Raw genomic sequence first — 16,486 nt, 5'->3', positions numbered from 1 at the left:
TCACATCATTAGGAGAATGATGTGATGGGAAAGACCCATCTGTTAGCTTAGCATAATGATCGTTCAGTTTTATTGCTATAGCTTTCATGTCATATACATATTCCTTTGACTATGAGATTATGCAACTCTCGGATACCAGAGGAATGCCTTGTGTGCTATCAAACGTCACAACGTAACTGGGTGATTATAAAGATGCTCTATAGGTATCTCCGAAGGTGTTTGTTGAGTGGGCATAGATCGAGATTACAATTTGTCACTCCGAGTATCGGAGAGGTATCTCTGGGCCCTCTTGGTAATGCACATCATAATAAGCCTTGCAAGCAATGAGACTAATGAGTTGGTTACCGGATGATGCATTACGGAACGAGTAAAGAGACTTGCCGGTAACGAGATTGAACTAGGTATCACTACAAAAAAATCATGACAGAAAATGGGTGGGCCGGAGACGTAGCAGCATGACATTCTTTGGGCCATCCATGACAGAGAAAACCGTGGTAAAAGCGAGGGCGAGGAAAATATCGAGGGAGTTCCCGGTTACGATGGGTGGTCGGGGCCGAGCGATGTGCGTTTCTCTCATACGTACGCGCGTGTATGCAAGGCGTTGCGCTCTAACTGAACCCGAGCGATTGCACTGCAGGCTACACGTTACTGAACCCGAGTGATCGATCGATCCCTTGCTGTTAACTGAACCCAAGTGATTCCTTTGCTGCTGCTAACTGAAGTCGATCGATGCTGACTCTTGATGAACCTCGAGCGTTGTTGGGGGGTTTGGATGAACAGTTCCCGGCGGGGGGTTGGATGAATAGGACCCCGTGGTAGTAGATGCCGTTGCCGCTGGATGAACAGTACCCCGATCGATCGAGCTGGTGGATGAATAGGACCCCGTGGAGGGCTGGTTGAACAGTAGCCGGTGGAGGGCTGTTTGAACAGTAGTCGGTGGAGGGCTGGATGAATAGTAGCCCATGGAGGGGTGGTTGATGTGCATCATAAAAGTGCTTTCGTCTAGGATGACCGACACGTGGCATCGACTATAATGGCTCGCCGTTAAGCTATCGGGTCTGGTTTTGGATCCGATAACCCATTAACAGCCCGGACCAATGGGGATTTTCCACGTGTAAAATTCTCATTGGCTGACGGAACCACATGTCAGCTCCTCGTTGGGACAGATGTCATCCACTCATTGGACAGGAGGCGCCTATGATACGTCGACACGTGGCCAGCCCAATAGAGGCCCATTCTGGTGAAAAGGTCGGCCCAGCTAAAGGCCCACCATGTTTTTTCAGACACTAGTGGGTTGGCCCATTAATAGCCTGCCATGTTTTGGGTCAAACTGAGGCCCATATCAGATCAAGGCCGTTCACAGCCTGCCGAGTTTTGGGCCAAATTACGGCCCATATCGGATTAGGCCTGTTAACGGGCCACTATACCTTTGGGCCCATTCTAAGACAGGTTTGTATTTCAGCCTGTTAAATGCCCGTTTACCAGTTCGGCCCGATAATAGTTTCGGCCTGTTAGCGGCCTGTGGAGTATCTGGGACATTGTCGGCCTGGTTTAACTTTAGGCCATTTAACGGCCCACACAGAAACTGGGCTATTTCTTGTCTGAAGTAACTTTTGGCCTCATAATGGCCCGTAGTCTTCGTGGATAAATTTCAGCCCAACTGGCCTATCGGCCTGTTAATGGCATGTGTAACAGTTGTGCCTAATTACAGCCCATGTTGAATCCGGCTTGCTTACAGCCCATCTGATAATGTTCGTGACACTTTTGGGCCTAGGGCCCGCGTGGATACCGGCCTGCTTAAAGCCCATAATTTTATTGGGCCAAATAGGCCCGAGATATATTTTGGCCTGTTAACTGCTCGTCCTATTTGGGCCAAACATGGGCCTTAGGCAGTTTCGGCCTGTATTGGCACGTGAATTTTTTGTCTCAACGCTAGCCCAATCTAGGTTTTGGCCTGTTAAAAGCCCATTGTATTCTCTGGCCCAGCTGGCCAGAACTTTACTCGGCCTGTTAAAGGCGGGAAACAACCATAAGGTTTAGACCTGCTAATGGCCCAAGATGATTATAGGCCCACGTTTTGGCCCATATGAGTAACGGGCCGCCCTGAAGACCGACAACACTGAGATCCACTAAACCTTCCGGCCTAAATTACAGCATACCGACCAAGAATAAACCTAGACTATACAACAAATATATTACATCATATTACATCCCCTCGGCATCAAAGTTCATCGCCAGTGATAATAAAGGGCAACCAGACAACAGATTACATAAACTGGGCAGGTCGCCACCAGTGGAAGTTAACAGGCAGACAAAATAATAGACAGAACCGACAACACTTCAACACGGTTCAAGAAAGGTTAGCCCAGCCCAGCAGCTGCAGCGCAAGCAGCTTAGCAACCTGATGAGACTGCGCTTCTTTGGCACTCATATCCACCAACTTAAGCTGCATAGCATCAATAAACATCATGTACTTACGGTTAATCTTGCATAGAGATTGGAGTTCCATTCATATTTGAGCGGAACCATGTATTTCTGCTTGAATTTTAGAGTGAAGAAGTCAAATAGATTCAGGCGGCGACTTCATCGAGCTTGTGTCGCTGAGTAAGTTTGACACTACATCAAGATGTGACTTCGTGGTTGTATCCCTACCCTCAATATGTTTTGCCTTCTCCTCTGGAATATGTGTTAGAGGGACAAACAATGGGTTCGTCTCCCAATCATTGTGGCAGTTCTTCCTAGCAGTAGTGTTGTCACCCTGAAAGAGAAACAAGTAGGTAAATAACAGGTTTTGCACGTATAAGCATCAGCGCTATCAATTCATCTCATTTCTTTGTCAGAAATAAAGAGACACAGTTTAAAATAGCATTAACATAATAGGCATTGTTCATAGTTAAGACGGCAGGAAATGGCATTGTGCAGGAGCGGCCAGCTTCACCAGACCACTCGATTACAAATCAAGAACACAAGCATAGATGTAGTTCTAAACAACGTATAAGCATGAATGGTGCGTGTACTGTCAATTTATACCATTTCAGATTGGTAAATAAAGAGACACGATTTAAATAACATTAATATAATATGGCACTGTTCATAGTTGAGACATAGCAGGATATGATATTGTGTTGTTGTTGGTAGTCTTACCACACCACTGGATTACACATCAAGAACACAAGCATACACATTGTGCTAAAGAAGATAACTTGCTATGTTTAGTTCAATTTACATGGTACGAATAAGGAACTAGATTGTACAACTAAAGACTGAAATTGAGAACAACAAACTTATGTTTATGTGCTTCTGCTTTATAAACTTTGAACAAGCAATTTGATGCAAACGACAAAAATAAATAGCATTTGCACTCATAGCTATCCAAATATAAACAACAAAGTTTGAAGGCTCGAGGAGGACAAACTTACATTAGTAGTGAAGATAGTCTCTATAAAGGCCTTGTCCATATTGATGGGGGGGCAATTCAAGAAGTTTACCTCACACTCTTCTTCAAGAGTATTGCCTTTATTCTACATTTTGTTAAGAGTAAATATAGATGTGAAAATATAGGAACAAATGGCGATTATTTAACGTAAGATGTAGAGTACAAACGTAAATACAACATACAGGCATAAGGCACTGACAAGAGCAATGCGAAGCTAAACTTCTTCAGTAACATTGGTTTTATTCAATATTTTGGCAAGACTAAATGTAGATCTGATGTGTAGAAAAATGGAGGACAAGGGAAAATAAGCTGCAAAGTGTACATGAAGAACTAGCTGACAAATATAAGGACAACAGATACTTACAAGAATAATGCAAAACTAAATTTCTTCATAGGCATTGGGTTTATTCTACATTAATTTAAGCATTAATATAGATCTGATAATTTGGAGCAAATAGTGGATAAGAAAGCTATAATGCACAATGATGTCACATATTCCACCAAGTATGAATGTAAGGACATCGATAGGACAATAGGTACTCACAAGAGCAAAGCAGCGACCAGCATAGTTATGATATCCTAGGTTTTGTGGCGCTGGTTCTGTCGCCAATATACGTCGGGTGCTATGTGATTTCTCCGGTAACACCACCTTTTTCAAGGACTTTGCTTGCACTCCTTCAGGTTCTGCAATCACCCTCTTCCTTTTGGATGTTTGAAACACAAGAACAACATTTGAATGGAAAAACATGGTATGACGACAAATGGAATAGGTGTTGATAATGGATGGGCATGGCATCTTCACATATATCATGAGTAAACTAAGTAGATGGCGGTGCAACGAACCAAAAGAAATGCATACACCTTATGCAAGATATGTGCAACCAATAAAACCTTGCCAAATTAGAACAGACACCTTATTGGGTGAACGGGATAGGCCATCTGCCTTTGACTCCTTGAGCTCAGAATAGTCATTAGGATCATATTCTGAATACGAATCTATAGGTCGGGAGCATGTGGGTTTCATTGCATCCACAATGGACCTCAATCCCTTGATGCCAAGTTTGTTACCCATTGAACTGTTCCGCAATATTCTTCTGATGTGCACATTCTTATATTCATTGTGATTACGTACAATATCTATAAAGCATGAAAACACAAATAGTAGTGAGATTATCTTTGTAGAGCAGAGGATATTGGAATATAATTGAGGCTCCCAGTAAACCCTTGTGTGCTATCACTGGATTCTGATGAGAGAGCCCATGTGTGTAGTAATATGGTGAGTAGATTAATATAATCTGGCACAACTACAAAAAAATAGGCTCCCTGTTGGGGGCCTCAGATGTAAGGATAGTTGGCAAATGATAGGTTCATAATATACCGTATAGAAAGTTTATTGCCAAACCATGATAATGAGAGCGCATAGCCAGTAGGCAGATCATAGTGTAGATAATAGGGGTACACCATAACCACCATAAATAAATCAAGAAAGCGGAACTGGCTGGAAAACATAGGGTTTTGCCGCTACTAATATGCAGCCTATTGATCACCTACAGGCCGGCTCTATTCATCTGAAGGCACACAGCTGTTACTATCAGTTTAGTCTATCAAAGACCGCGCGGCTCCCACCATTTCTGGCGTATTATGGCAGACCAACTCGAAGTGCGAAATCATTTAGCAGAACCGGCCCAATAGAGGTGTCGACTGCAGATGTCCCTGCTCCCCTTCCTGACAAGGAACATACTGTGCTTCCCATACAGAACACCACACGGGCCGCCGGCCGAACCACCGGCCCCCACCGCCCGTGTTCCTCTGCCACACCACCCCCCAGCCCCGCCCCCACCCGCGTCGAGTTTTCTTTGTTCGGCGAGGCCCCACCGCCGCCCCCTCAACTACCGTCCCCACCCGAGCCCCTTCCTTCGCACCGGCGAACTCCGGCGAGCTCTCAAAAATCGGCTGACCCAATTTAGAAATTTAGTCTACTGTCATTTAACTAGTGTGGAATATAAAAGGGTAAAACCATAAGCATTGCGAGTATAGTGTTGAGTGTGCCATGGTGGATCTGAAGGTGCAAACCGGACAAAGGCAACTTTGCAACCAATGTTTGCATTCAACTAACAAGTAAGTGATGCACAAGAAATCAGAGTAAAGCAGTGGCGATCTATTTTTCTTGTTGTGATAAATAAGTTGAGAAGATAAGAAAGAGTATCGCCTCAGGTGCGGTGCGTGTATGCATCTGCTAAGAATTTGACGGTGTTGCGGTAGCGATGGCTGCGGTGGCGTGGAAGTAGATCTAGGAGGGTAGTCGGTGGCGGCGGGGCCTGGTGGACGAGACGGTCGTGGGAGCGGCGCCGGCAAGGTGGACGACGGCGGGGATGAAGCGAGAGGACGGGATGCAAGGATCCCGGTCTGAAGCCGTGGATGAGGGAGGTCGATCTCTTGTAATGGCCGACGGCTTCGAGGTATCAGCTCCGGCATGGTGGAGGAGGACGGCGGTGGATGGGGTGGCAGACGGAGGAGGCTGAGGTGGAGAGAGTGTTTTGGCGCCCACGGAGTATGAACGGGGAAATGGAGGAGAGAGGAAGGGGGAACCATGCCTTCAGGGCGCGCTTGTCTCAAATGCGAGGAAATTTACAAAATTAGCCCCAGTTTAATATTTCCTACATCACAACAATATTATTCGGTTGGGGATAGGACGGTAATCTCGCATACACCGAATATTTGCCGACGAGAGGTTGTTTTTGGCGCCCACCGTGTATGAATCGGTGTCAGTGTTAAAACCGGCGGATCTCGGGTAGGTGGTCCCGAACTGTGCGTCTAGGCGGATGGTAACAGGAGACAAGGGACACGATGTTTTTACCCAGGTTTGGGCCCTCTCGACGGAGATAAAACCCTACTCCTGCTTGATTAATATTAATGATATGGGTAGTACAAGAGTAGATCTACCACGAGATCAAGGAGGCTAAACCCTAGAAGCTAGCCTATGGTATGATTGTTGTTCATCCTACGGACTAAAACCTTCCGGTTTATATACACACCAGAGAGGGCTAGGGTTACACAGAGTCGGTTATAATGGTAGGAGATCTACATATCCGTATCGCCAAGCTTGCCTTCCACGCCAAGGAAAGTCCCTTCCGGACACGGGACGAAGTCTTCAATCTTGTATCTTCATAGTCCAGGAGTCCGGCCGAAGGTATAGTCCGGCTATCCGGACACCCCCTAATCCAGGACTCCCTCAATCGGGGAGGGAGCCGATTTCGGCCAAGGAGACACTGTGTTTTGGCGCCCACCGTGTATGAATCCGGGTGAGAGGCGGTTATGTCATGTTTGAGTGAAGTTACAAACCTACCCCTATCAAAACCTATAGAAATCGAGCCGATAGGCTTTGTGTGGAAGGGATAGACAGTAATTTCCATCTCGCAGATTTTGGTTTTGGGCGGTTACTGCGACTTCCCCCGCTTCGTTCAAATTTTTGCAGAGCAAGAGTGCATGTTTACCGTGCCAACTCAATTCGAATCCAGTTTGTATTCTATTTTTGTTCGGGCAGGATCCATTTTCGATTGGAATAAAATTCTATACACATCATTATATATATATACTTTCAAAAGCACAACACCCTTTATACATAAATATGGTTTACAAATGGCATGATCTCAGATTCATAAGGCTGTATCCATCTTTATTTGGATTTTCAAATATTTGAAACCACTTTATGTTGAAATCCAATGTATGCATTCCTCGCTAACTGTCTCCAATTAATGTGTGTTTCATGCGGGTTTTTATTTTTTTTACTTCTCAAACATGTATAATGTGTTTCACACACGCAACATATAGTGTAATCCCGTTTAGACATTAATTGCATATAAACCATGCATTGTCTCGAATTAAAGAATATATGGATCACTAATATTGATAAACTATATAACATTACACGTGTCCCCAAATTCAAATGAATATGCATGTTTGATACACCAATTTGCGTTATGATATTATCGATGTCGTGATCTCCAGTTTAAACTTTTGAATCCCCTTTAATCCAGATATTCGTCTCATATAGCTATCACTCATGCTTATATAGGAGTATCTCTCTAGACCTATACACATTCATCGTCTCTCGGGTATATCTCATTCTACATGTATGTCGACAATGATCTTTTATCTTCATAACACACTGACGGTACTCTCTCCCTCGAGCTCCATCACTCTATCTCTCTCTAAGTATATCTCGCTCCCTGCTATGTGTCTCTAACTATTATTCTCCATGCGAAATCTCTTTCTCTCACACAAACACAAACTTCGTCTCCCGGGGTCTCATTTCTCTCTACTATTCCCCTGTGTGCCAATCGCACACACCCTCTCACACAAAGATGTATTTCACTCCTTAGGTATGAGAAGCTACGACTCTTCCTCTTAAATATCTCTTTCTCACACACAAACACAAACTCTGTCTACCAGGGTCTCATATCTCTCCACCATTCTCTTGTATATCGCTCACACACATTCTCTCTCCCATAGATATCTTGCGTTCCCTCATATGTCTCTCTAGCTATCACTCTCGTTGTGAAATATATTTCTCTCTCATAGACACAAAACTCCGTCTCTCAGGATCTCATTTCTCTCTGATATTTGTTTGTATGTGAGTCAGATGCACCCTTTCTTCATCTCTCTCACACCCACACACATAACCCAGCCTTCTGATCCACTCAACTCCTATCTCTAATGCACACTAGCTAGCATCTTTATCTTTCTATTTATCTGTTTCTCCATGAACCTTCTTTCTCGCCCTCACTCTTGCTTTATATCACGCATACTATGTATGTTTCTCTCTACATGCAGTCAAGTGCCCTCTTTTTATCATTCTCTCACACACACACATAACTTCACCCTCTTAACCACCCGGCGGTCATCTCCAACACTCAAACAAGCCGATGTCCCTCTAGCTAGCATTTCCATATCTGTATCTATCTGTAGTTTCTCCGTCAACATTTCTTTCTCGCACGCACTCTTGCTTCCTATCACCCACACTATATATGTCTCTCCATACATGCATTTATAGGTTGATCTCTTTTGCACAATCGTTGTGTCTCACTCCCTCTGCTCGCCATAGATGCATGCTCCAGCCCACGCCACTATCTCTTAAGGACACACATGCTCAATTGTCGGGCCTTCTTCCCTGCACTCTCACATGCATGCATCTTGTCATACCAATCTGCCTCTCCCATGTTGTTGATCTTATGACTTATGTCTTCTTTCTTTAATCTCGATCATGCGCACGGGCACACACACACATCCACGTATACATGTATACCTCTCGCACATGCACATTCAAGGTCTCTATGTCTCCATACGTACTTAATTACCCTCAACCCTAATGCCACATCGAATCGTTCTCTTCTTGTGCGCACATAACTTCCGTCTGGATAGGTAAAACACACACTCACACTTAACAATCTCCTTCTAGCTACCCCCCTCTCACTCTTCCCCTATATCCCCGAAACTAATAAGACCATCCTTTCGTTTAATTCCTGCATACATGCACCATCGATATATAGTAGTCTTCCTCGGTGTCTCTCAAACAAACACATTCTCTCAATGTCGACTCCTCTCACGCGCACACACCTTCTCTTCCCTCTCTACGGGCCTTTTCTCGCTCGCACCCCATCGTTGGTGGCCTCTGCCATACACATCACCTCTCTGTGATGAAGCCACGCACACTTAAATTACATCTGCCATCGAGGACCCCGCGTCACACACACACGTGTGCGCGCACCCCCCCCACACACACACACGCACCCACCCACCCACCCACCCACCCACACACACACTAAGACTCCATCCCACACACACTCACACGCACGCACCCACCCACCCACCCACCCCCCACACACACTAAGACTCCATCTCACACACACTCACATGCACGCACCCCCCCAGACACACACGCACACACTAAGACTCCATCTGACACACACATGATCTAGGCGGAGCATTTGTTCCTACCACCCTTCGTCCAACCTTACCCGTATGATAAAGAACCACCTTAATTTACTTGTATAACATGGACAGATTCCACTTTACTTTGGTAGTTAGCAAACTTATCATCTCTACTCTTATAAAAAACCGAGTTGGTGATGATGGTGTGCCTGCCATCTTGTAATATAGACTGTCCGATCTATATCTGACAGATAGAAAGCAAACTATGATAATTTTACAAAAGATACCTACACCTCTCTCCACAACCTCATTGCTGAGCAATTAAAAAAGGAAGTCTCTGGAACAATCTAGCATGGTGGCCGCTGCCGCCTGTCGGCGCCGTCCATCCCGATGCCTCCGCCTAGTCCGACCACCAGTCACCACCACGCTCCACTCCTCCTCACCTTATCTCTCATCTTTCCTTTTTTCAATGAAATTCTCGAGATACCAGTTTTCTGATAAAATTCTTGAGATATCATTAGTTTTTACACATGGGATTACTCCTGCATGGGTCAATCACAACCGGTGTTTTGTAGAAAAAATGCATATTGATGTTCCGTGCAATGCACGGGCATCTTGCTTGTAATTATATGGCGCAAATCACAAGCAGGAAGTGACATTTTTTACACAACCACGTTAACATGGCCACATAAATCACTAGCTAAAGTGTAGTACCATTATACTTATATCCCGATGCAAAAGGTTGAGTACATGTCCGAAGAGTAGAGTCGCATACACGCACTCTATCTCTCAGAATCTCACACACACACCAGCTACGTGACGCCCACTTAAGCAGACACATATGTTACAATTTGTGCACCCGCGGGTACAAGTGATGGTGTGCATTTATTTAAGCCGGACGGCGAACCCAAACAGTAGCTGCATTCATTCCCCTCCCGCCGCCTCTTCTCTGGTCGCCGTTGCCCAGTAGGCGGTAGCCATGGCCCAGCTGAAGGTAATGGCATACGCCATACTCCCGCCGGAGCGGCGCTTTAATCCGGAAATTTTAGTGATCATGCATGCATCTTTTTGTGCTAGCACTCCTATATAAGGGTTGACCGTGTTTCAAAAAATAAATAAGGGTTGACCGGTCGCTTCCCGTGGACGTGCGCGGGTGGTGGAAGAGGAAGGAGAAGGGAAGCGAGCTGTGGAGTAACGTTTTTTACCACAATTTCTTATGAAACTAAGTGCAATAATTGAGTAGTTTTGCAAACTACCAGTACTACACCTGAAACGGTTCAAAACCAATACTCCCTTGCCAGCGCACGCTTCCCGCATGAAACGGTCAGCGTCGCCCTGGAGCATCAGTGCCGCATTAATGCTCGACCAGAGCGGAGGCGACCTCTCACTGGCGCTGGCTTTGAAGCAGCGCGACGGCTGAGAGAGCGCCGCTTCCCGGTGCACGCGACTGCTCTGCGTCGAGGCTGGCCCTAGTTTGGATAAGTCTCCATCATGGGGAGCCACACTAATTGCGATGATATGGATCGTTCCATCGATGAAGAACACATGGGACTGGAACTACGAGACGGACATGTACCCAGGAGTGGACGTATGAACCTGAGTAATGTAGCGCAGTAAGTGAAGTAGAAAGGCACAAATAGTATGAACATGCGTGGCATATAGGCATTTGTCTACTACGTACCACTAAATGTTGTACGTGCAATGCATGGTGATGTTATGGAGTACGTGCCTAAGTACTCTACTACTACTATATTAATTGGAGGCACATATTAGGTTTTATATTTGTTTACGTGTATGCCCCGAGACCTTCCAACTAGACGTGTCTTTCTCTCCGGGTCACACTTTGTATCGTTCATACCACTAGTACTACTACGTGTGGTCTCCGACCCAGAAGTGGAATAAGTGGAGACGCTCTACCACGCTGTTCATGTCCCACTCCTTTTGCTGACGTGTGGGACATCCAGCACGTGTCGTGTTTGGCACTCCTTCGTCGTAAGAGTTGAAATGCTAGCATTCATCAGAAAAAAAATCAGCAGTGATACTATACCACGCGGTTTCCTTGCTCCTCGATATCGGAAGTGAGATGACATGCATCGCAATTCCTATATAGAAAGAGATGCCATTTGATGCATAGGATAGGAATTTTCCATTGAGTCTAGGCTAATGTACTGGTAATTTGCTCTAAAAACTACAGTAGTAAATAGTAGTACCGGTACATGCTCGTACTCAGACACAAACACAGACGCAAACTACTACTATTACTACTACTTCTCACATGCTGGCCAGACGCCGTCGTTCTCCTTCCCGGCTTTGTCGGCGACACCCCACCGTGCTTGGATCTCCGCCGACCTCTTCATAGCAGCACGTGCGTCCTCTTCTTTCTTGCGGTGGCGGGCCTCTCTTTTCTTGAGTGCTTTCTGACTTCTCCGCTCCCTCTGTGTGGCTTTGGCCGCCTCTTGCTCTACCGCCCATTCGGCCTTGGCAGCTTCAAATTCCGCCCATGTAGGTGTGAGGTCGCTAGCGGCGATGAACTCGGCACGGCAGGATGCCATCGCTTCCCTACCATTTTGTGTGCGGTCGTGGGCGACGAGGAACTCGGTGCGGCGGGATGCCATCGCTTCCTTACCGGTTAGTGTGCGGCGCCTTGGCATGAATGACGCTTGGTGAGAGCTCTGGGGTGGAGTGGCCGGACAACTGTATAGTGCATGGGTTTGTCAAGAGCTCAAGGACAGACGAAGGAAATTTGGATTCCCCTTCAATCCTAGTCATTTATTACCGAGTAAAATGCATTGGCGGTCATCGAACTTGTGTTGATAGCTAACTTTGATCATTATATTATACGTGATGCACACATTAGCGCACACCATCCATAGAGGCAAGTAGCATGTACGCGTGCAGACACTCACGCTCACGCTATCAAACCATGCTAATGCATGCACATCGCCCTCTCAATCAAAGTCCTGCTCAGGGCGCAATGCAAACGGCGAGCCCGTCACCTGCCGCCCCGGCGGTGCCTGACATTACTGTTTAGACGTTTGGTGGAGACCTCCGCGAATGTCGAGCATGTATTCACATGGCTCAACACCAACGGTCATACCCGGGACTCGGCGCCTTGCTCATGTATATCGTCCATCACAACGGCAATATATAAAACAGCCTAGCTAGAGAGGGTACTATGGTACAGAGTATGTACTATCGTGAGCGACTGATCATAGTGCCACTGCACACGAGTGTGTGTCTGATCGATTCCTCCATTATTCATAAGTTATGCATGGTTGTGTGGTATCATGGTCGTCGAAGGCTAGCTGGCAACAAGATTGGTTGCATGGACGCCTGGTTATCAATACATGCCACATACACTTCAAAGGCTCGTCATCCATGAGTTAAAATTTTACCACCACGCTAGTGTCTGACCGCCCTGGCCTACCGAAACCTCTTCCATTGCTAGCGCGCACTTCCCGCCTGAAACGGCCACCGTCTCTCCAGAACGCCAATGCCGCATTCACCGGACTTAACTGCAGGTGCAGTTGGTGTGTCACTGACATGCGGGCCAGTTGCCCGTTGGGCCCGCATTTCAGTGACCCAACGCACCTGCTGTTAAGTCACTAAAGCAGCATCCGCATTCACGCCTGATGAACCTACTCTGGCGCCAGCCGTCCATCCATCAGTCGCGGCTCATTTCCATTCGCCCGCTATCTCTACTCCTATAAAAGACTCAGTTGGTGATGATGGTGTGTCTGCCATCTTTCATTTCTGACCATTAGATCTACATCTAATGGCTGCGAGGTAAGTTGTGGCATTTTTGCAACAATAGCCCACTTCTCTGCTCGAATTTGAAGAAAACCCCTTATTATCTTGAAAGCAACCACATCCCTCCCTCGCCTCATCAAAACAACCTGAGAAATATATTCTGAGTGAAATGTAATATATTTTTAGTGGTATATATGTATATCAAAACAAGAGTGTTTTCTTTCAAGTTTGTGAACAAGTACTATACTACTTTGGATCCGTTGCAACGCACGGGCACATTGCTAGTATTAACTTGAGCCCCAGCTCCCAGCCATATCCAAAGATCCACACTCATTCTCCTCCGGTCCCTTCCTTCTGTCGGCACCACTCCAACCATGGCCTCCTGGCGCTCCAAAGCTCTCTTGGACGTACTGTCGCAGGAGAAGACAAAGGACATCGGCGGCTCCGCTCCGGGCACGCTCCAAAGCTCTCTTGGACATACTGTCGCAGGAGCAGACGAAGGAGATCACCGGCTCCCCCCCGGCCACCCGCCGCCGCCACTACCACCCCCCATGCGGGAGTCCGGACCGCTTCCAAGCCCTCCCCCTCAGACGCCAGCTGCCCGCATTCATAGCATGTAGTACCAGTAAAATACTAGCCTATAAGCCTGCTTATGTGGAGGAGAGAGAGGCATTGACAAAGTCAAGGAGTGGGCTCTGCAAGAGCCCGTCTCTACACGTGCTCCTAGGTATAAAAAACTAATTCTAAAAAAGAGGCATAAAAACAATTGTGTCTAAAAAAAGAAAGGTAAAAAATATTTGAGAGGAAATAGATAGAGAGAAAGTGAGAAATAGTTGTAACCTTTATAGCCAACCTTATAGTCAACACTATGGTAGTATTACATGAGGAAGGAGGGAGTGGTGCACATGCCAAGTTCACTGGGCTGCCGTGTTTCACACTCCTCCGTCGTAATAGTGGAGACAATAGCTTTCATCAAAAATAAACAATGAATACTCATTGCTCATCCTCTATATCGGAAAAGAATACTTTCCATTCACCGACATGTGGGACATCGACCATCCTGGTCCACCTGCCATGCCCAAAATTATCCTGGTCCACCCCGGTCATAGCACAGGCCCAACCTTTCCCAGTGTTGGTCAGACGAAGGAACCATCACGACTTCGTTGAATTCCGCTTCTTCAAGAAAACATATTGTACCCGCAATACTGCTACCACACGCGAAGACTGGACGGCACTGTACCACGTCATATCACTGAAACCCACTAGGCCAAACTAGCCCACCTAGGATTTGTACTCCCTCCGTTTCAAAGTTAGTAGTACAAAGTTGAGTCATCTATTTTGAAACGGAGGGAGTATGTCTCTGTACTGCTATGATTTTGTGTTGTACGTCTCTGTACTTTTGCTATGATTTTCCTACCCTATGAACCAAATGAGGCCTGAATGTATCCGTGTCGACTATTGTCTGATCGATCGCTAAGCCTACAATTTTAGGAGCTTAGGCTATTGGCCGATCGGCGACAGATAAGTATAAGCGTACCACGAGCTCATCATCCCCAATGTTTCTCTTCGGTGAGTGTTTTGCAAGTACTATAGCTGGCACAGTAGCTAGCCTACTAACACCAAGAATCATCAAACAAGCCCTGCTGATATGATAAACAGTTCGTACTTACATCTAAGCATGCGATGTGTAACATCAAAAGCTGGTGAGGATACATCTGTTTCCATAACTCGGAGACGGTTCGCATGATTCATTATCAAACAAAAGTAGCAAGTACCTCCCACACAAGACAGTGCACTAGCCCTAAGATGGTTTGATAACATGCATCGTTCTAGTAATTAAACACAGGGCAATGCAAACTACCCTAAAGGACTAGCGCGACCAACTATTTCTTATCATCGATCTCTCGGGCAATGACCACAACACGGACATGGGCATGGGAATCGATCTTTGGGGCGATGTCCACAGGACTGATCGCGACATCGGAATTGATCTTTGGGGCACTGTCCACAGGATCGACAACGGCATCGGAATCGATGTCCGGGGCGATGTCAACAGGACGGACCGCGACATCAAAAATGATCTCTGGGGCGTTGTCCACAGGATGGGCCGCGACATCGGAATCATCAAGGACGTCCACCGGCACCTGCACAACCCTAACATATTAGCAAGCACATTGCAAATAATAAAAAAACCACAACTATGGAAAGCCATTATTTTTTACCTTGTGCAACTCACCAGGGGATCCCATCCCTCCGGGGGCCATCTCCTCGTCCTCGATGGGGACCATCACCTTGCCAGAGGAATTGTAGCGACCCGACCCGAATGGATCAAGTCTCTGTGTTTAAGTGTCATCCCTGGATCGGTATGCTGACACACACAGTACTCAAGGATTTATAACAGAGGTAAATCACATGTATAAGTAACGTAAGATACTATTACCTCAATCCAAAATAGCAGAAGTAACAAGGCTGTGGATTCCCATCAACACCAATGGCAAAGCTGAGTGTAGAAATCGTAACCCTAACGTATCACTTACTTGTCGTAAGATAAACCTGCAACATAAGACGTTGCAGCCACAAAGGGTCAGTACATTGAATGTACTGGCAAATTCACACCATAGAGAGAAATGATGAACAATGGCTATCACTACATGCATATATGGCTAGTGGAAAAGCTCTATGGTTATAAGGTTTTTGCGAAAAGCCATTTTTTCCCTACTGCAAAGGAATAAATTTTATTTAACTATCATGGTGGTTGTTGAACATTGAGAATGGTTGACAGCATTCTCAATCCCAATTAAGCAACATCATTAAACCCAACAACTTAATTTAAAGTAACATGATGAGATTCACATGATAATCCAAGTACTAGATACTCAAAACGTCCATAACCGGGGACACGGCTAACCATGATTAGTTTAAACACTCTGCAGAGGTTTGCGCACTTTTTCCCACAAGACACGATCTCCTCCGTTGGATTTCTCGCACTACATGGTGTTTGAGAAACGGATGGCCGATACATAGTCTTTCAGAAGCGTTTGCACCTTACGATGGGTAGACCGTACCACCTACATCCCCTACATCTGCTAGTCTACCACTGTAAGAGTTCGCACGACTTAGTCAACTATGCTAGAGCCCATAATAGCTTGTGGCTGCACACGGAAGTTTCTAGTATGAATAATCTCATGATCCCTTTGAGCCTGGGTGGCGGTCCAAAAGAAAACAGGAAAATCCTGGATTACCCAGGTGCCTCAATCCACCCAGATGTGTGTTTAAGTTGCCACCTTAGATAAACCATTAATTAACAAACTCACATCTGTCATGGATATCACTCACCCAATCCACGTCTACTAGCATAGCCTGGCATAA

The 16,486-nt window shown here is 46.0% G+C and overlaps 1 protein-coding gene across 1 annotated transcript; it reads right to left on the bottom strand.

The window, feature by feature from the left end:
- Nucleotides 1–15,000: 15,000 nt before the first annotated feature.
- LOC147990148 (uncharacterized) lies at nucleotides 15,001–15,405 on the bottom strand. Its single transcript, XM_087524067.1, has 2 exons — nucleotides 15,340–15,405; nucleotides 15,001–15,261 (listed from the first exon to the last, which is right to left on the bottom strand). Exons 1-2 carry the CDS (start codon nucleotides 15,403–15,405, stop codon nucleotides 15,001–15,003), a joined length of 327 nt encoding a protein of 108 aa, XP_087380193.1.
- Between the last annotated feature and the right edge of the window lie 1,081 nt (nucleotides 15,406–16,486).

Source organism: Triticum urartu, chromosome 1A (genome assembly GCF_056163025.1).
Source record: "Triticum urartu cultivar PI428250 chromosome 1A, HENAU_Tu73, whole genome shotgun sequence".
In the NCBI taxonomy this organism is placed as follows: Eukaryota; Viridiplantae; Streptophyta; class Magnoliopsida; order Poales; family Poaceae; genus Triticum; species Triticum urartu.
This window is presented reverse-complemented; position numbering and strand designations above follow the sequence as displayed.

Bases quoted from the DNA above. Each gene is read 5' to 3' on its own strand.
- LOC147990148 (XM_087524067.1), bottom strand. From the start codon at position 15,405: ATGGTCCCCATCGAGGACGAGGAGATGGCCCCCGGAGGGATGGGATCC. The intron at 15,262-15,339 runs GTAAAAAATAAT...AGGGTTGTGCAG, and splicing joins CCCCTGGTGAGTTGCACAAG to GTGCCGGTGGACGTCCTTGA.